Source organism: Kryptolebias marmoratus, linkage group LG14, assembly GCF_001649575.2.
Source record: "Kryptolebias marmoratus isolate JLee-2015 linkage group LG14, ASM164957v2, whole genome shotgun sequence".
NCBI lineage: Eukaryota > Metazoa > Chordata > Actinopteri > Cyprinodontiformes > Rivulidae > Kryptolebias > Kryptolebias marmoratus.
This window is the reverse complement of record NC_051443.1, coordinates 9,725,776-9,745,028: the sequence shown is the minus strand read 5'-3', so window position 1 is coordinate 9,745,028 and position 19,253 is coordinate 9,725,776. Positions and strand designations below refer to the sequence as shown.

At 40.2% G+C, this 19,253-nt stretch overlaps 3 protein-coding genes across 3 annotated transcripts in view; 1 reads left to right on the top strand and 2 right to left on the bottom strand.

Annotated features, from left to right (window-relative positions):
- Nucleotides 1-426: 426 nt before the first annotated feature.
- On the bottom strand, nt 427-11,939 carry helq (helicase, POLQ like). Its single transcript, XM_025008399.2, has 19 exons — nt 11,468-11,939; nt 11,196-11,382; nt 9,903-10,518; nt 9,269-9,447; nt 8,434-8,634; nt 8,259-8,331; nt 8,087-8,184; nt 7,772-7,870; nt 7,258-7,403; nt 6,939-7,178; nt 6,693-6,834; nt 5,846-5,950; nt 5,261-5,471; nt 2,873-3,030; nt 2,693-2,791; nt 2,241-2,414; nt 1,375-1,488; nt 1,154-1,288; nt 427-594 (listed from the first exon to the last, which is right to left on the bottom strand). Exons 2-19 carry the CDS (start codon nt 11,358-11,360, stop codon nt 511-513), a joined length of 3,039 nt encoding a protein of 1,012 aa, XP_024864167.1. The 5' UTR covers nt 11,361-11,382; nt 11,468-11,939; the 3' UTR covers nt 427-510.
- A 182-nt stretch (nt 11,940-12,121) lies between these two features.
- Nucleotides 12,122-14,386, top strand: mrps18c (mitochondrial ribosomal protein S18C). The gene is made up of 6 exons (XM_017427414.3): nt 12,122-12,253; nt 12,408-12,454; nt 12,531-12,614; nt 12,959-13,016; nt 13,090-13,149; nt 14,198-14,386. The coding sequence occupies exons 1-6, from the start codon at nt 12,193-12,195 to the stop codon at nt 14,272-14,274; spliced, it is 387 nt and encodes a 128-aa protein (XP_017282903.1). The 5' UTR covers nt 12,122-12,192; the 3' UTR covers nt 14,275-14,386.
- Nucleotides 14,387-15,714: 1,328 nt separating this feature from the next.
- abraxas1 (abraxas 1, BRCA1 A complex subunit) overlaps nt 15,715-19,253 on the bottom strand; it is a 5,570-nt gene continuing 2,031 nt past the window's right edge. Inside the window, exons 2-9 of the mRNA XM_017427396.3 lie at nt 18,840-18,930; nt 18,519-18,555; nt 18,370-18,436; nt 18,042-18,238; nt 17,040-17,159; nt 16,879-16,963; nt 16,675-16,792; nt 15,715-16,604 (exon numbers count right to left, since the gene is read on the bottom strand). Coding sequence (XP_017282885.1) covers nt 16,351-16,604; nt 16,675-16,792; nt 16,879-16,963; nt 17,040-17,159; nt 18,042-18,238; nt 18,370-18,436; nt 18,519-18,555; nt 18,840-18,930 — 969 coding nt within the window. The 3' untranslated portion in view covers nt 15,715-16,350. The remainder of the gene's footprint in view (nt 16,605-16,674; nt 16,793-16,878; nt 16,964-17,039; nt 17,160-18,041; nt 18,239-18,369; nt 18,437-18,518; nt 18,556-18,839; nt 18,931-19,253) is intronic.

Genomic DNA, 19,253 nt, shown 5'->3' with positions numbered 1-19,253 from the left:
TTGTTCTACAAAAACTCAGCTTTCATTCAACTTTTTTAATTTAAATCAAATTATGATTATGTTCGAAAAAAACAAAACAAAACTCCACAGATGGAATCTAATAATACCCGTGAAAAGCAAAAACAACCGGCAAAACACCCCATCTCAGAGGATCTATTGTCAACTTCCTTGTACCAAACAACTCAAGCTTTCTACTCAGGGCAGGGCTATGAAATTAGGCAAAAGGCTTTTCTGTCTTAAAATTTAGCTCCCAAAAGAAACTTTTTGAGAATTGCTTTGAAACATTTAAAAACGTCAGCAGAATCTAGTATGATGTTAAAATGAATTCAGGCTTTTGCAAGCTGAAAAACAGCAGATTGATGCTGAATGTGAAGAACTCTGTCAATTACCGTGTGCCAGAAGGAAATTACAAAACACAAAGCATAGTTCTTATTAGACATTATTTTAATAAGATATTCTAGCTCAAAATAAAAAAACATGTGCAGGCAATGAAAAATAAAGATTGTGGGTTTAAAGCTGCGGCAGGTCATCAGGCAGTGTCAGCAGCTCGTCCACTTCCTCCTGAAGCGCGGCAGCTTTTTCATTCAGAAGCATCTGCAACACAGAGAGACGTCCACAGGTTGTCAGCACATTTCCAGTGGACACACACACGTCGTCATGAAGGGTACTGGTTCAGATGCTTGCAGCTGGACCCCTGGTGTTGCTTCAACCAGGAGACACAACAAGGACAGTCAAATCCACATTACCAGCTATAGCTGACTGGTTAGAGCAGGGGTGTCAAACTCCAGGCCTCAAGGTCCCACTGTCCTGGAAGTTTTAGGTTTTTCTGCTCCAACACACCTAATCCAAATGGTTTAATTACCTCCTCACCAAATCATCAAGTTCTCCAGCAGCACGTCCACAAGTCATCCATTTAAACCAGTTGTTTTAAAGCAAGAACACATCTAAAACATGTAGGAGAGCGGCCCCTGAGGAATCAAGTTTGACACCTGTGGGTTAGAGAATATCTGTGTGTTAATCAGACTCAACTAGTCTGCGTGTTGATGCAATGAGGCCTGATGGAAGGTTTAAATCATCTGACGGCTGCAGACACAGCAGCAACAACAAACAAACAGAACCAGGACCAGTCTCTGAGGACAGACGGGACGCTCACTTTGGCTGAGGCCACCATCAGGTTGGCTTGCTTCTTGTAGAGGTTTTCTATCGTCTTGCAGAGGACAGCAGGGTCAGCGTTGGCCAGGTGGGACAGCGTCTTGTAGCCAGCGTTATACAGCTGCTTCGCTCTTGACTGGACAGAAGAAAGAGCGTACATGTTACGTATAAACGTGGCAAAAACAGAAACATCCAGACACGACGGCGGCTGCTGCTGCTGACCTCCATGACTCCCGCCACCTCCATCAGGGGAATCAGCTCGGCCTTAACGCAGTAACTCAGTCGCCGGGTCAGTTCGGTCAGTAGGGCTCTGAACGGCCAGAACTCTTCCAGCTCCTGAACACGAACACAAAGCAGCTGTCGCTCACTATCCGGTTATACAGATCCCAATCAGGAAAAGTTTCATGACAAACTCATTTATGCCTTCATTAAAAAAGTCTGAGAACAAAACATAAAAATATACATGTGCCAGAAATGATTAGCTTCATGAAACTATGATGATGCACATTTTTTTACATAAATTCACCAAATTACTTCCATTTACTTCCACATCTCTGTCACTCTGAAAACTGTGAAGGCTTTGGTGCACCATATCCGTCTTTTCAAAATGTTTTATTTGTATTTTTTTTAATTTGCTTTCACTCGACTCCTGATGGGGCTACCATGTTTGTTTTGAAACTTGCTCTTCTATCAATTTATTATTTATTATTTGTGGATAAGTGTGCATTTGTACATACTGTAAATATAAACATATATGCATGTCTTTATAGTTATCTGTTATTTGTAATATTTTTAGATGTTCAGTTGGTGCAGATGTGCAGGTGAGATGATGATAAAAGACAAACGTCTCCAGCAGTGTGTCATTTGTCTCCAGTGTTGTGTGTCCTGCTGCCACCTACTGACAAAATTTGATAACACACTGATATGTTCAGAATTTCAGCTTTCAAAACTCTTTGGATGTCAGATGTTTCTGACAGTAAGCATTTAATTTCATCTGAGTGCTGTGTAAAGGTTTATGTTGCCATAAAGTTTTATGGTTTACGGTTCAGCTCTGGCACCGAGGGTCCCGGTCTTTGCAGTGCCGTTACCTCAGTGAAGTGCAGCACGCAGGAGCAGAAGGCCGAGGTGGAGCTGAGCAGCGTCTGGGCGAAGCCTCGGCTCAGCTGGAAGCGTTCGGCCACGCGCCACACGTCGGTCTCCTTCAGCAAAGAGAAGAGCACGAGAGCGAGGTACAGCCGCCTCACCACCCCAAGGTTCATGTTCTGATAAAAACACAAAAATAACAGCCACACAAGAGTTCGATACGCATACAGTCATGCTGTAGAACTGGCAATTGATCATTTGTTTGTTTTAAGCAGGCTTGTACAAATTTTACAGCCCATCCTGAACACATCACCTGCTTTTACAATGTGAGGGCAGCAGGACAATATATGAGGGCGAAAACAAGAAATCCTGCTCTTAAACTGAAAAGTACTCCTGATTAATGACAGTAAATCACTGTCATAGATGATGGCTAAATTTCAAATTTGATCTCTGTTACCTTCTTCACCGCCTGTCCTGCAGCTTTTCTTGCAACAAAACTCTCGGGCACACCGATGGCAGCAGACATCTTCTGCTCTCCAGCGGACATGAGGGCAAACTGCAGACAGAGAGCCGGCTGGTTAGCAGTGAGCGGCGAGGACGTGCCCGACCCGTGTGACGTCTGACGGTGACGGTGTACCTGTCCGAAGTAAATCATCCAGTCGGGCTTGCACTGTGGGATCAGGTCATAGGGGGTCACCAGGTAGACCAGGTGCAGGTAGCTGTTGAGCAGCAGGCCCTCCAGACCTTTACTCAGGTCTTTGTACAGAACATCGCAGTAGGTCAGATCCACCGAACCTGGGGACAGGAGACACATCCACCGTTGTTTTACTCAGTTATCACATGGTGTAGATTTCTTCTTCAGATATAAATAACAGCGTTGTAATGAATTGTAAAAACAAAATGTAAAATTAAGTGGAAAAGAGACATAATGAAGCAGGTATTAGGATACTCTGAGCTGTCAGACCATTGTGATTGAACAGAAAACAAACATCTTAGTGTCTTTAACTACAATATGATGGATTACCACATGAAAAGAGGAAATATGTCCAAAGACCCAAGGTGCTCAGCTTTAGTCTGTTTCTGTCGCTTCAGTGGTGGTTTTGTTGGAAAACTGAACCTCTGGAGAACAATACCAGCTTCCCAATTTGTGTGGCATCATCTGTGCAGCCATTACGTTCAGTTTGGAAGGTACAGAAGTGGAGCAGAGAATTAAAGTGGAAGCACTTTGGAGCTAACAGTGGAGATAACCCCAAAGTCAGATTCTTCCGAGGATCCAATTCATTTCGGGTTTGAGACTTTGTACCTTCTCTTTCTACAGTAAATCCAAAAATAATAAATAAACAAACAAGATTTATTCAGACCAGTTCCAAAACACAAAACTATATGAAAGGCAAAAAGGAGGAAACATTTATTGAATTTTGTTTAACTTCTCAGAAATCAAAAAAACAAATCCTGGAATCTGAAACCACCTCAGCAGCCTCTCCAATTCCAACAATAATTTAGGAGAAAAAAACCAACAACAGAGGAAACCAAAGGAATGTTGAGTGTTGTGGATGTATTGCTTTTCATTTAAAAAAAAGAAAACCATGAAGCCTATTAACATATTTCAGACAGATTTAATTAGAACTGTCCCGCTGATAGAGTATACTAAAAATAATGTCCTTTTCAAAAATAATCCCACTTCTTGAACTTTATCTTTATCTGAATTATTTAAGTATTATGAGGAGAACTACACTTCATCCCAGCTCATTCATAGAAGCTACTGACTCAACGAGGCTAAATCAGCTTTTCAAACAGTCTTCTACTTTTTCTCACTTCAACTACTTGATTGTGAGGCTCTAAGACACAATCCGTTATTCTCAACAGATTGGTATCATAAGTCAGTCACTTCTGCATGGAGTATAAGTCGCCCACCTTTGGTTTAATTTTCATGAAAACCAAACGTTAACTTTTAAGCAACCACAGAACCTCCTCAGAGGAGGCAAATGTGTCCATATATTCATCTGACCAGCAGACAAAAACTTTAAATTCACATTTTAAAAACAACTCGTCACATAAGAAGATGATATCATTTAGTGTGCCGGCTGGTTTCTGTAGGTCAGTGAGGACCCAACCAGAACAACAGGCCATGTGAGTACAAGCTAAAGTTGGGTAATATGTAAAATTTTTTCAACTGATATTCATCAGTCTAACAAAGAAGATGAGCGATCTATTCACGCAGATGACGTCTCGATTTGGAACGTGTCTTTAGCACCGCTGGTAATATTGTTAACAACCTGCGCACCCTGCTGAAACCCGATAAGGTAAACATGCTTTTTTCTTGTCAAAGACTTTATAAGCTCTTTCTGGAAGGAATATTTTCCCTTTATCTTCTTGTTCTGATTCTGTGACATTGTAGTTTTTAGAAACACTCAGTCATTTATTTATTTTATATGCACCAAATGGCTCAGTGGATGACTAAAAACAGCGGCGAAGAAGCATGTTCTCTGCTGGAGGAGTTCATTTTTTTGTTTAATTTTAGATTTGTTGTTTCACACTTAGCTGAGTTTGTAAGACAGAAACACTGGAACTGTAAGTACAGCTATACTGGTTTTAAAAAAAGCCAGTCTCTGTTTCCCTTCCCACCACTGTGGTTTTTGTTCAAATAAATGTGTTTTCTGAACACAGACCACTGCCATTCTTTCTTTATGTTATAAGTTTGAGTGAATAAATCGGCGCTGCACTTGGTGCCACACAGGGGAGGGTGGAGTGGGAGTGTGTATGCCAAAACAAAACAAAACAAAAAAAAAATTGCTCTTAAAAAACGACTGTCGAATGGCTCAGCTTATCATTCTTGGTCGATAAATTCGCCCAATCACCCAACCTTAGTACAAAAAAACAGCTTTACTAGCTTCAAAACACCTAACGTGTTAGTACCTGAGAAGGTGTTTTTCTTTTGTATTTCGCCATCTAACTTTGCATCTACCTGGTAAAATCTTTTTGGTGAATGTTTTGAACATGAGTAAAGATCCAGTGGGGAGTTTACCTTTGTAAGCAGCTCTCCCCAACTTGGTGATCTGCAGCGTTGGACTGAGCGAGTCCGCGGCGCTGACGGTGACGAGGTCCTTCTCCTTCAGCATGTCGACGCACTGCCACGCCACGTCCCACAGACTCTTCTCCAAACACAGCTGCTGCTGCTGCACAAACAGCAGCGTCCCGCGCAGGAACTCCTGAATCTGCTGCGGCGACGAGGCGATCTGCAGCGAAACACAAGACTCATCCAGTCACAAGCACAAAGCTCAGACACTAGATCTGAGTGAAAGGAAAACGACAGACAGTTCTACCAAATTTACTTGTAAACTTTAAAAAAAATTGTTATTGGTTAAACTAACAACATCATTGAAATTACTGACATTTATAAAACTACAGGAGATAATTATAAAAAAAAGTTTAATTTCTGGCCAAATAGATCCGACTTCACAAAGGATTTGACATTAAAAGACAAAAAAATGAATAAAAAACCAGATTAATCACAACATCAGAGTTGTGTTTGGAACTACATGTCCAATTCAGTCTAACACGTTAGGATTTGGACACTTTGGCTGAAGAAAAAAAAACCTGAAGAATTTACATTTAATCCGATTAGTGACAGAATGAGGCTCAGCACGCCTTTCCCTTCATCGTGCATCAGGTTGCTGTAACAGTTTTCCATCGGGGCGCACATCAGGTCTTTGGCCTGAAACAAATAAAGAAAGAAAGAAACAAGTCAGAGCAACAATGAGACGGTTCACTGGTTTGATTCTGACAATTAGATCACTATAATCATCAGTTTGATGTTGGAGTAAAACTTCTAAATGTCTGAACGTTATTATGGAGATCGATTTATTTAATGCTATTATATGTAGATAACAAGTTAGTTCTTTGTTCCAAAAGCAAAGATTTTTTTATACTTTTTTGCATGAACACAAACTAGTTTTGTAACCACAAGAAAACAAAACATACGTATCACTAAAAGGCACAGATAAAAGCAGGAGCCACAACTGATGTGTTTAAATTTGCTGCTTGTATTTTTAAGCTTACAGTATCTGTTCTTATCAAATGAACAATAGAAAATAAAATATAAAAATGATCTTATAAGTATAGTTATGAATGTATGTGCAGTTATAGACTCTTGTTTCATCTCAGGCTAGTTGGGACCCTGACCTGATACATTTGAGTTTCACACGTTAATGTTTTCTTCATCCACTTTTGAGCTTTTGAGACTTTTTCATTCGTGCGTTTAAACAAACTTCTAATTCAAACGACAAATAATATGCAGTTTTCCCAAAATAAAACTACACGTATGCTCTCTGATATTACAGGAATATCAAGAAGCAGAAGACAAAATAAGGAAATAATACAAATACCGTGTATTCATGTTCAGCTATGGGACTTTCACATCCCTCTTTGTAAAGACCACTAAAGAGAGGAGGAGTTACCATATTCTTGTCCTTCTCCTGCAGGATGAGGATGCTCTCTCCCACAGTGTCGATCCCAGCTCGACCGGCCCTCCCGACCATCTGCTTGTACTGACTCCTCTTCAGGAAGTCTGTGGCCACGTATGGCGAGCGCAGGATCACCCTGTCGGTAAAACAGAACAAACCTGACGTACAGAAGTACTCAGCCTTGTAGCTGGCATGGAGAAGTTTTAGGCCGAGAGGAAGACAACAGAGTTGTGGTCTGACCTGCGGGCAGGCAGGTTGATGCCGGCAGCCAGGGTGGAGGTGCAGGCGAGGAGGCAAAGCACGCCGTTAGAGTAGGCCTCCTCCACTAGTTTCCTCTCCTCTGAGGTCAGCCCGCTGTGGTGGTAGGCCACGCCGTACGGAACAGTCCTCCTGAGCACCGAGCACACCGAGCCATTCCCGCTGTCCTTCAGCTCCCGTAGGAGGACGGCCTTCTCATCGCCGCGGTGCTGCAGGAACTGCCTGTGAGACGGGAGACGGGAGACAGGAGCTCAGAGGCAGGTCGGTGCAGCTCAGGGAGCCGAGCGAAAATCCGACTCACTCTTTCAGATATCTGCAGATCATCCCTGCCACATTCTCACAGTTCTTCTTGGTGGGGCAGAAGATCAGACACGAGTGTGCTGGGATGACTTCGGTCACCAGAGCGATGATGTGATCCGGGTCGATCTTCTGCATGGCGCTGGAATACTTCAAAGCAAAGAAAGAGCAGCACATTTAAAGAGTATAAAGTGGCATTTAAACATTATTCCTTAATGTATTGCTTGCCAAAAGCTTCTCAAAGACAACCCCTCTTCCAGTACTGTTATCCATCCTTCATTTTTTTCTTTATATTTTAATATTGAGAAGCCAGACTTTCTATTAAATATTTTTAGTGAATTTTAGCAATGAGTTCCTGATCTTTCTGAAAGTCTTTCAAACATTTTCTTAGAATATTGGCGGCTTTTTCACTTCCCCCAATGAGCAAAGCAATACAACAATATCATTATCATACAGTAATACCAATAAATGGTACCATTTAGAAAGGACAGGTATAGAAAAGCTAATAAAGAACTTACTTTAAAGTTGAGCAGACGCGAGAATCTGAAGCAGTTGTCCTCTTTTGGGTCGACTTCATAGATTGTATCGTTCACTTTAACATACTCTTTCAGCTGAACCTTGAAAATGAGAGAATTTACAGCTTCACAGCATTGTTTTTTTTGTTTTCAGTTGTCATTCTAAAACACTAGTCTAGCAGACAGTAACAAATCTCGAAGTGTTAAATCTAATTCCCTTAAAATTTAAGTTGTTAGATACTTCTATCAAAATTCCCAATTGTATACCGTGCTCTGGTAAAAAAGCTGAATGTGTGTTTATTTTTTTTTTTTACTTACAGGCCTGAAGTCGTTTGTGTAATTTTCGGCGCTCAGAAACGTCTGCAGGTCCTTAATGTTTCCCAGCGTGGCACTCATTCCAACGATCTGAGTTGTTTCTGGGACAAACACGGAGCAGCAATGTTCATTTCATTCACAAAGCACTTCAAAAAACACTGAAGGACACACTTACTGCTCATGTACTTGACTTTGGCCAGAGTCATTTCAATCACAGCCCCTCTGCTGCCATCACCCAGCATGTGAAGCTGCAGAGGAAACAACAACAACAACGAAAAACAAGCTTCCTTTAAACCTCCTTCTGTCTTCACTTTATTTCATACATCAATCAAACGGAGAGGAGTTTCTACCTCATCAACCACCACCAGCCCCAGGTCCTCCAGCCTGCTGGTCTCTATCAGAGAGTTGACGAGGCTGTGGGCCTTCTCTATTGTAGCGACGTACAGCGATCTCTTGTTTCTTCTCTTCACCGGAGGAAACCTGCCCTTGCTGCCAGCGTACTCTTCCACCATGAAGTCCAGCTCCAGGCCAAAGCTCGCTAACCCACGCACCTACAAAAAAAACAACAACAAATATAATCAGATTCATTTGTGCAGTTTAATGCAGATGACGTGTTTTTATGCTGTCTGTGTCTACAAACTAAGATTATTATTTTTGCTGTAACAACAGCTTTGTCATTATGAGCTTAAGAACACTGCTAAACTGTTGATGGGAGTTTGGTGATAAAAGCTTCTTCTTCTTCTTTTGCTTTCGCCATCTAACTCTGTCCTCTGTGTCCTCTGTCTTCACTCCAACTACCCCCATGTCCTCTCTAACTGCATCCAGATATCTCCTCTTTGAGCAAAGATCAAAAGAAGCAAAACAGTTTAAATTTTCTACATCTGATGTCCAGTAAAATGCAGGAAGTCTGGCTCATTCCACTCTGAGCTGGAAAATAGTAAATCACTCAATGAAAGAGATCTACGGGGGACCCAAAGTGACAAAGACGTGATTTCCATAGTTAAGGTTTGTAGTGATTTCAGACATTTAACCATGTGCTTACCAGCACAATAAAATTTGTATTTCTACTCACAATATGTGCCAGTCAAAGTCAGATACTTTGGGATCTATAAGCAACCATGAGGTCCCTCACTTATACCCTCTTGTCTGACCCGGTGCCGGTAAGAACTGTGCGTATTCGAGTACCTTCTCCTGAACCAGCGATATGTACGGTAAGATGAACAGACAGTCCTTCTTCCTGCAAAGCAGCTCTCTGAGGATGAGGATCTCTGCTACCAGAGTCTTCCCTCCGCTGGTGGGCAGAGAGTAGATCAGGTTCTTCCTCTGCTGAACACAGTCCAGGTTCAGACACATCTCCTGCCAGTCTGACACACACACACACAAAAACCAGTCAAAACGCATCATCTCTGCTGCACGGTAAAATGGTCTGAAATGAACTGTACTTTTAATAGGGCTGTGCGTAAAGTTTTAGCTTGATAGGTTAAAACTCCAACATGTAGCTCTAAAACTTATTATTAATAGTTGTTTTGTCGAAACAGCGCAAAGACAACACACAATATCTGCTATGTATTACAGAGTGAACACAAGGACTTTGAAACTGTGAATGTCTGTGTAAAATTAAATATCTGATTGTTTACCAGTAGTATTTTTTGCTTCTTAAGTGGATTAACAAAAATCCTACAGCAGCTCAGTATTGTTAGGTTTTATAGATGGTTCTGACTTTTACCAGACCAGAGTCCAGGCCGTGCTTTCTGAAAAGCAGCTTTTCTGTTGCCTAGCTCATCCCCCCCTGCAGTAAATTTCCAGAGAACAGCCTCACCATATAAGTTCTGAATTCCTCTCAGTTTGTGCATCAGCTCCTTCACTTTGCTGGGGAGTCCAAAGAAAGGCCCAAGGTCAGTCGTCTCAGCTGATAATGTCTCCATGGCCTGCATCGCGACACTGATCTCCTCAGAGACCACCGCCTCCTTCAGTGCAACTGTCCGAGAAACGCCGAAAGGAGCCGCTGCGTTCCCAAGCATCGTCCGTTTGAGCAGGTCCGCCACGCTCCTCCTCGCTCCGCTGTGGCTCCTGGTTTTGTCTTCCGTGCTCGTTTCTCGCCCAGCCTCGACCATCCTGCTGGCACTCTGAGGTGTGGAGGTTTTATCTCCATCCGGCAGTCGGCTCCTTTTTGCTTGTTCTTGAAACTGCAGCTGGCTGCCTGGTAAGTCCTCGAAGGGTTCGTCTCTGAACTCGTCCAAGATGGAGTCGGTGAGGACGTTCTCGCAGGACTGTTTCCATGCGCCGTCTTTAGACGGCTGTAGATTTGTAAAGTGCTTCTGGTCGGCTGCTCGCAGCCTCTCATTTTGCTCTGCATCGTCCAACTTCGCCAAGAGAGAGCTGTCCTCAAGGATGCTGTCGTAGTCGCCGAACAAATCTTCATTGTCACTGCAGTACTGCCAGTAGAACACAAGAAGTTAGCTACAGACTGACAAACACAAAGCTTAAGGTATCAGCCGATTAATTAATCATCTGTTAGCGTTATTATTTACTTCAAAAAGTCATCAAAGTCATTTGCAGTACTTGACCAATCTGATTGTTTGTTGTGGTGGTTTCATTGTGCAAACCTGCATGTTTCCATAAAAACACCCTGTTCCAGATCTGCCTTCTGTGACCAGTTTATCCACATCATCATCTTACATCTGCAGCTATCTTGTCACCAATCTGAGCACTACTCTGTTGTCCCTAAAACACAAAGCTATATCTGACAAAAGACTTCTGCCAAAGAACTAAAAGGATTTGTTAAGATTGTTTTTGGCATGCAGTTTGTGTCCGATTTATTGTAATCCTTTGTAACATTGAGTTTGCGCACTGATATAATACTGATAAAACTGAGATCTATTGTGCAGCCTAAGAATGACAGGAGTGTATTTTACTTAGTTTTTATTTATTATTCTCTAAACCTTTAAACTTCAAAGTTTTGTTTGTAACATAGGTCAACAAAAAGATGGTCTTTAATATCTTAGGAGAAAAAGAGAGAAACGGTTCTTCATATTTCAGCAGCTGTACAGTTTCTCCCTCTCCCTCCTTCAGGATGTTTTATATTCGATTAATCGATAGTAACGGGACAAACCTCCACAGCCCGATTATCGACCATGGTGCTTCTGAGGGGACATAGCGGGGAGCCGAGGCTGCCTCCTTTCTTTCGGACAGGTGTCAGGTGAGTCTTCAGAACGCCTCGCGACCTCTTTCTCGCGCAAACTCGTTTTATTTTGACTTCGAGCCTCCCAGAACTCATTCCTGTCCTGGTTTGGGTTCAGCTAGAACATGCAAAACAAGGCTCTCTGACATTGTAACACAAAGCTAACCAAACACACTGACCCCCTCCGAACAGCACAAACTAACCTTTTAACGTTGGCAGCTTCACACGATAGCAAGTTAGCTTACCGTAATCACACACACGCTAGTTTCAATTTTCAAATAAATAACCACAACAGACACATAGACGCTCGTTACACGCAAAAATTAATTTCTGCAACTAAACATGACTGTGAGCAGTCGTAAACAACAGCCATTGATAGCTACAACTACAACCGCTCATCACCACTTTCAAACGGATATCTGACAGCGTTTGAACAAGAGGAGTCCCACCTTTACTTCCGTTTTCGTGTTACCGATTAGCTACCAGCCTCTGCTTTTTCACCATTCTTGCTAAATATTGTTGACATAACGTTACAATACATGTTATTTTAAGATTTAAAATAAGATGAACGCTCACAAGAGTTACATTTTAATTACTTGTGAATTGTTTCTTAACTAAAAACGCAGAAACGGAAAGTTCACATTTTTTTCCTGTTTGGGAATTTATTTCCTTTTTATGTAATATCTTTGATGTGAGTGACATTGAACACTTACCAAAAAACTTCTAAAACAAAGTAAACTAATAAGTCATAATAATGTGCGTTTAAAAATATACACTAAGCGTTACTTTACGATAACAAATAAGCTTATTTGAAAAACAAACAAACCAATATTGTACTCGCAGAAGATGTCGGAACGAATAATCTCAGTAACTAGTCAGGCGGAATCATTCATGTTCTGTACCACTTCCTGTTTTATATCAGGTCAAAATGACGTGCGTTAGGGGTCTCCAAAGGCTAAAAGCTGCTTTATATCTCCGTAGAAACACATGTGAGTATGTGTGTGTTGTCAGTTTAAAAGTGTTTTTTGTGTTTTAAACTAAAAACTGTCTGCTTGTTTACATTAAAGTTGAATAGCTGGTTTAAGTACGCTCTGTGATGCTAACAAGCTAATGCTGTGTTTTGTATGTTGCTAATGTCTGTAGGTTCTAGGAGTCTCACGTCAGGTGGAGTTCATCATAAAGATGACATGGTATATTATATTGCATGATCTTATAATTGTCATCACTGTAAAATTTCTGTTATGACGGAATGTTTTTCTTTTTAAGATTGTGAAAATAGAGAATCCGTACAAAGAGCCTCAAAAAGGCTGCACCCTCTGCAATGTCACTATAGACTTTAAAAACATTCAGGTGAGTCACGTACAAGAACACTTTACTTTTTGACATACACCCTGAGTTTTAGTTGTAGATTTATCTGTGGATGCAGGGCTGAAACAATCAGCAGAGAGAGAGACAGAGAGGGAAGAAAAGCTTTACAGTTTTTATACAATTGAAGCAATAATAATAATAATAATAATAATAATAATAATAATAATAATAATAATAATAATATAGTAGTGGTAACCTGGCTGACTCTCTGAGAAGATCTGAACACCTATCCAGAATAAAAAATACAGTAGACTGAAACGTTCACCATTTTCCTTGTTGTTACTTTGTGAAGTAATTGTGATTTTTATTTTTAAAATTTCTTTCAGCTGCTGTCGCAGTTCATCTCTCCGCACACAGGCAGGATTTACGGCCGATACATCACAGGTGAGCTGCTGCAGGTCACTTTGTTTTGGATCCAACACGTCACAGACTCACAATGTGTCTCCCTGTCCTTCAGGTTTATGTGGAAGAAAGCAGAAGGAGATCTCTAAAGCCATAAAGAAGGCTCACGCAATGGGTTTGTTTATTTAAAACTTTGTCATGCAAACATGGTCAGCCTGTCGCTGCACGACTGTTAGTTTGATCTCACTGCAGTAACTCTTCTGTTTCCAGATGATTATTTTATTTCCACATCGTCCTGAGCGTCAGCCTGACAGAAATTTTAAGCAGTTTTTTCTTTAGTTGAAGAAAAACACAACATATTTACATCATTTATGCCAGTAAAAGAAAAACTATATAAGCTTTTTCTGGTTTTAAAACCAGACAATTTTACTTTATTTACCTTTATTATTTACAAGTTTAATCTTAACTTTCATATGAAATTTTATCTTAAATTTTGGCTTTTCAGTCGTTGTGTTATGACTTTGTCCCAAATTACATAACTTGTAATTTGGGACCTTTTTGGATCAATTTAAAGGGACAATTCAGATCTTTTGAAGTAGGGTTCTGTGGAAAGGTTATGAGCAATTTACTGTAATATCCTACCTGCTGTAGATACTACTTTGTATGAACTAGGTTTGGAGAAACTGCATTTGATTCTGACAAGATTTTCAAACTAACGACTAATTCAAACTGGGCTAAGACCAAAGTGGATTGTTGCCATCCTAAAATATTTTAATTTCAAAACTTTTGCAGTGATTAATGCAAGTGCTATTTTATAAAGTTTTACACAATCATTAGCTCTACATTACACTGTTAATCCGGCAGAAATACTATAATAATACTATACTATTACTGCTGGATGTGCCCCAGCCTGCAAAGGAAATGCTAAAGCTTGCCGCTGCTGCTAATTATTCTTCTAAATAAGCATACGATTCTATGTAAATAACCAAGTTATGTCTTTAAAAGTTTATAAAATAGCATTTTCATGAACTTCTTTGAAATGTTTGAGTGAATGTTTGTTTTTAGGACAGCAGCAATCCACTTCAGTCTTATCATTAAAACATATTTTACTTTAGAAAGTCAATAAAAAAAATAAAATAAATCCATCTTTTGTTGGTTGTTTATAAAATTCTAATCTTAAAAACGTCACACTCTTCTAACAAATGTTTTTTTTTTTCCTGCAGGTTTCATGTCAGTGACCCACAAACATCCTCAGTTCATGAAGGATCCCAACATCTGTGGCAGCAAACATCTGGATTAGAGGATCATTCAGAGTTGATTTTTGTATAATAAGACCTGTCGGCTTTTAGTGTAACGAGACTCCTCACACCCTGTCTCATCTTTATTTGTAATAAACCTAAAATCTTTTAACAGCTGGTCTCATTGTTTAAGTCAGATGTGATTTCCAGGTTTACCTAAAAAAAGAGCTTTAATAATGCAAGGTTTCTACAGGTTGTCTTTGTTTTCACAAACAATGAAAAAAAGGACCATAGAGATGTTTTCAATGACTAATCACAACTTCTAAAAACAAACTGTTTCACTAAAATCTACATTGTTTTCAGGCTTAATTTCCTTTTAGTTTTCAGTCATCTCATACATTAACTGTTAAATTCTGCAACCTTTGAAAGTTTGAACGAGCCGTTTTCACCATTTTCCCGACTAAAAGTTAAAATCTACTTGATTAGTAAAATAAAGATAACACAATTGATCATTTTTATGTATATTCTATAATATATTTTAAAAATCTGCAGTTTATGTTGCGTTGTGAACTTGTGAACTGTTAAAACAAGAGGAATTTTTTTTTTCTAAACTAAACAATTGCACTTATAAGTTGCCCATTTATAGAGTAGATAAAAGCACCAAGTTGCAGCCTAAAGTCATTAAAAAAAATGAATAAAAGGCATTCTTTGAAGGTATGTCGCCCGCTGTCTTTCATGCCAGGATGTTTCATGTTTATGTAAAAAATGACAGATGTAGTTGTCATTTTCATAAAAAAAAAAACTTCATAAGCTCAAGATGTCAAGCTCAAAGCACGTGTTGTGAATGACTCTCAGCTACTACCCTATAAAATATTGGGTTGATATCTGTAAAAATGATTAATAACCAGTTTTGTGTTTGTCAATTAGCAGTGGCAACCATCTTGAATTGGGATGACTTAGTTGATGGACATCTAATCAGTTGTAGATGTTTGCCTAATTATTATTTTAAGAGTTTCATAAAAATATCCAATAGTTCATGAGATTTTTGGTAACAGGTATGGGCAAAAACATCGTCTGCTCCTCCACCAAATATTCAGTTCGTTGTCTGAGAGAGCAATCGCGTAAAAACTAAATAAGTTAAAAACTATTCCTCATCAGTAACAGTAAACAGTTGCAGCATTAACGAGTTGATTATTTGTAATTTGAATTTATTCAATGAAGCTGACTCCTTACATTCATCTAATCTGGCTGCAAATCTAAACGCTCCTTTTCCCAAATCAGAACAGGCTTTGCAGATGGCTAAAGAGACCCTGAAGGTCTGTAGATACAGCGACGCTGCTGCTTACTCAACGGACAGACCAAACCATCCACCCTGAGGAAACCAGGAAGAAGCAGAGATTTCAGGTTCACGATAAACTTAATTTCTCTGTTTTGTATTTAATTCCTGAAAGCACTGAACAGATGTACGTAAGTGAATAACATCAAAGACAAGACAGTAGGAGTAATAAAGTCTCTCTTTTTATTCTCTATGAAGAGGAACAGAAAAAAGATTTTACTTTATTCACATTTGTTCTCAGTCTGAAAGGCAGATAAAAAAACTGAGACACATTTAACTGAAACTGCTGCCTGAAGCCTTTGGTCTGTGGTTTTAAATGAGAAATAAAACTGAACTGCGCAGTTCTGATACAGACGTTACAGCTGCTGCACAATTACTGACTAAAGAACATTTTTAACAAATTTACCAATAAGACTGAAGAAAAACAACGGTCATGATGTGTTCAGCTAAAACAAACCTTGGAAGCCCTTTTAAATACAAATACAGTAAACATGTCAAAAACAAATTTCCTCAAATAAATATAAATATGTAAATGAAATTATATGCATAATTTTCATTTAAAATGACATTTCTTAGAGGAAAACAAATTTAGTCTTAACAGACTTATTTTGTAATACCACAATAAGAAATAATCTGGCAGTAGAAAAAAAAAAAGTCTGACACAAATAAAGGACTTTGATTAAAAAGACATCAATACAACTCACCTGCATATTTCTATTTATTTACTCAAATATTTATTTACCACGGAAGAAGCTGGCATCTCATAAACTCTGAGCTGAAACTGGGAGTGTGTGATGGAGAATCAGCACTTGCTCCTTGTGCGTTTCCTTTCTCTCCCCAGCAGCGTCTCTCCCTGCCTCTTTCGACAGTTTGTTGGACTCTCCTGCGGCAGAGTGTCTGAGTTTACCTCCGTTGCCACGGGAACGTGTTCATCGGGGACAGGGACCGCCTGCAGGTTGAGTGTCTGTGTGAGGAACATGGGGGCAGAGCCGAGCAGAGCTTTGACAGCCTCGAGCAGCAGCAAGTTGTTCCTCGGCTCGGGTGGACTGGCGGTCTCTGTTAAAAGCGCAAAGTTAGAATGAGATGAAAATAAAAACAGACGTCTCCGGGTCGATCTGTGCCCTACCGGTAGCTTTTCCTGCCACAGTCTGCTGCTTCTCTTCGAGTTTCTTCCTGAGAGCTGAAACCTCCGCCTGAAGCGCTTCAACTGCACACTCGCTCTCCTCCACGTCTCTGCACGCTTTCTGTCCACGAAGCACACGGAGCAAGTGACGCAAAGAGCATCAAGAGGAGCATCAAGCACTCCCTCTCACACACACACCCTTCTCACCTGCAGCTCCACCTGCAGTGACTCGTTCATCTTATTCACTTCGTTCACCTCCTTCAGCAGCCCGTTGGAGGAGAAGAATTTGGACCTGAAACCGAGAGTCACAGCTTGGTGAGGTGAGACACGAACCCGATCTGACAGCGCGGGTGTGTGCTCAAGGATACCCGTGTTTCTTCATGGTGAGGTTGTATCCTGCTGCAGAGCACGGAGCTGACACCTTCCAGTAGGCCTGCTGCTCCAACAGACCCAAGTTGGTGACCAGCACGGGAATGTTTACAAGGCACCTTCGCAGGGTGAGAAACACACCGAACAGAACACGAATCAGAGCTTTTTATTTATTCAATACTAAACCAAATATGCCCATAATTGTACAAATCATGCATTTATTAGCTCCGTTAAGTAAAAATATAAAAGCATCAGCAGCTAAACAAATAATGCTTCTCACGCTACCTACATAATTTATGGATGGAGATGGATCATAAGTACAGAAAGTGTCTGAAGTTCTTTGACTACATCCGTAATAAAGCTCCACCGAGTGGCAAAACTGAGTACCTCAGCAAATCTTCACTCTTTGTGTTACTATATAATACTTCTAATTTCCAACACCTTTGATTGCAATTTAGGTATGGATATTAAGTAATTTTAGAAAGCTTTTTTTATCCAGAGCCTCCCTACCCCAACACATAACCACATTTTTCCCCCCTTCTCCTTTTGTTTTTGATATTAGCATCACATTTTGTTTAAGATGATAAAGTAATAAAAGTTGAAATAATTGAATCATAGGAAACACTTGTCAAATGAAGGAGGTGAATACACTGCAGGTCAGCAATGATGAGTTTATAAATTGGGTTCATAATAGCATCAAAGAAGAGGAAAGGTACCATCCATCTTGTTATAGCACACAGTGATATCATGGAAACTCCATTAACTGGTCTCCTAGAATCTTAAACAATATTGGAGTGTTAGGAAATGATCGTGTCCTAACTTTATTGAAATGAACTGATGTTTTTAACATTTTTGTATTATTATCTAGTAAAAAGTTTAGCAATTCATTTGACGGGGAGTCGACTGAAAAACAGACAAGTTAAAGTTGTCTGATTAACTAATTACCCACTGCAGACCTGTGTGTGTGTGTCTATGTATGAATATGTGTGTGGTGTCGTCACCTGCTGCGGGAGATGAAGGCAGAGTACTCCGTCCTGTGAGTGGAGCCGGTCTGTGTCACTCTGCTGGACGTCAGCAGCATGAAGATCATGTGAGGGTTGGACAGAGCGCTCTTCAGCTTCTCGTGGACCAGCTTCTCCCTGAACGTCATGTGCTGCTCTGTGTTCCTGCGCTGCCGGTACCAGCCGATCACTTTATCCTGCACCAAACCACTTTTACGCTTTAAAACAGTCCGTTCTAACATTTTACTCTGAACGTTTCAAGTCACGCACATCACATTACACATGTCACATTGACAATAAAGCGTCACGATGCACGTTCCTCTCTCACCTGCTTGTTGTCTGCCAGCATCTTCTGCAGAGCGTCCATGTTCACCTCCCCAGAGCTTGTGTACAGCCTAATACATACACACATTATCGCACCATGAACTCATTACTAAAACAGTACATCATCATCATCATCATCTGTGCAGGACTCACGTGTTCAGTCTGTGGCAGGCGATGTGCTTCTGGATGTCTGTCAGAGAAACACTCATTACTTACAGTAATCTGACTGAAACACTCAAACTCGCACAAGATAAGGTACTTCAAACGCATTAGAGTGCAAAAACATTCCCCCTTAGTTAAGTGAGTAGTATTCTGACCTTCACAAAAGTATCAGCAGTAACAGTACAATAGTAAATGCTTCTTTTAGATTTAAAAAAAATCATAATCAGTATTATATTTTCTGTTTTTGTATAAAAGATAGGTTTACCTCAAAGATTAGAGGAGAATAAAGCTCACTGAGTGATGGGAACTTACTGTAAACTTCTTCAATGTGAATGTGATCAGACTGCGAGTCGCTGATGGTGACCTGCTCATCAAACCTGCTCTCTCCCAGGACAAGACCCTCCTGACAGACAAGGGAAAGGAAACCACACATCTGAATAGAAATAACCTCCAAGTGGATGTATGCTTCTGTGGCATAGTATTTCATCAGAGGTTTTAAAATTACCCCTCATGACAGATTAAATTATTTCTTCAGCCTGAAGCTTTGTGAGGTCCAACTGTAGTCAAGTGGTGCATTTCCAGCTACAGGTGCTGGTCATAAAATTAGAATATCATGAAAAAGTAGATTGATTTCAGTAATTCCATTTAAAAAGTGAAACTTGTATATTATATTCATACATTACATACAAACTCATATATTTCAAATGTTTATTTCGTTTAATTTTG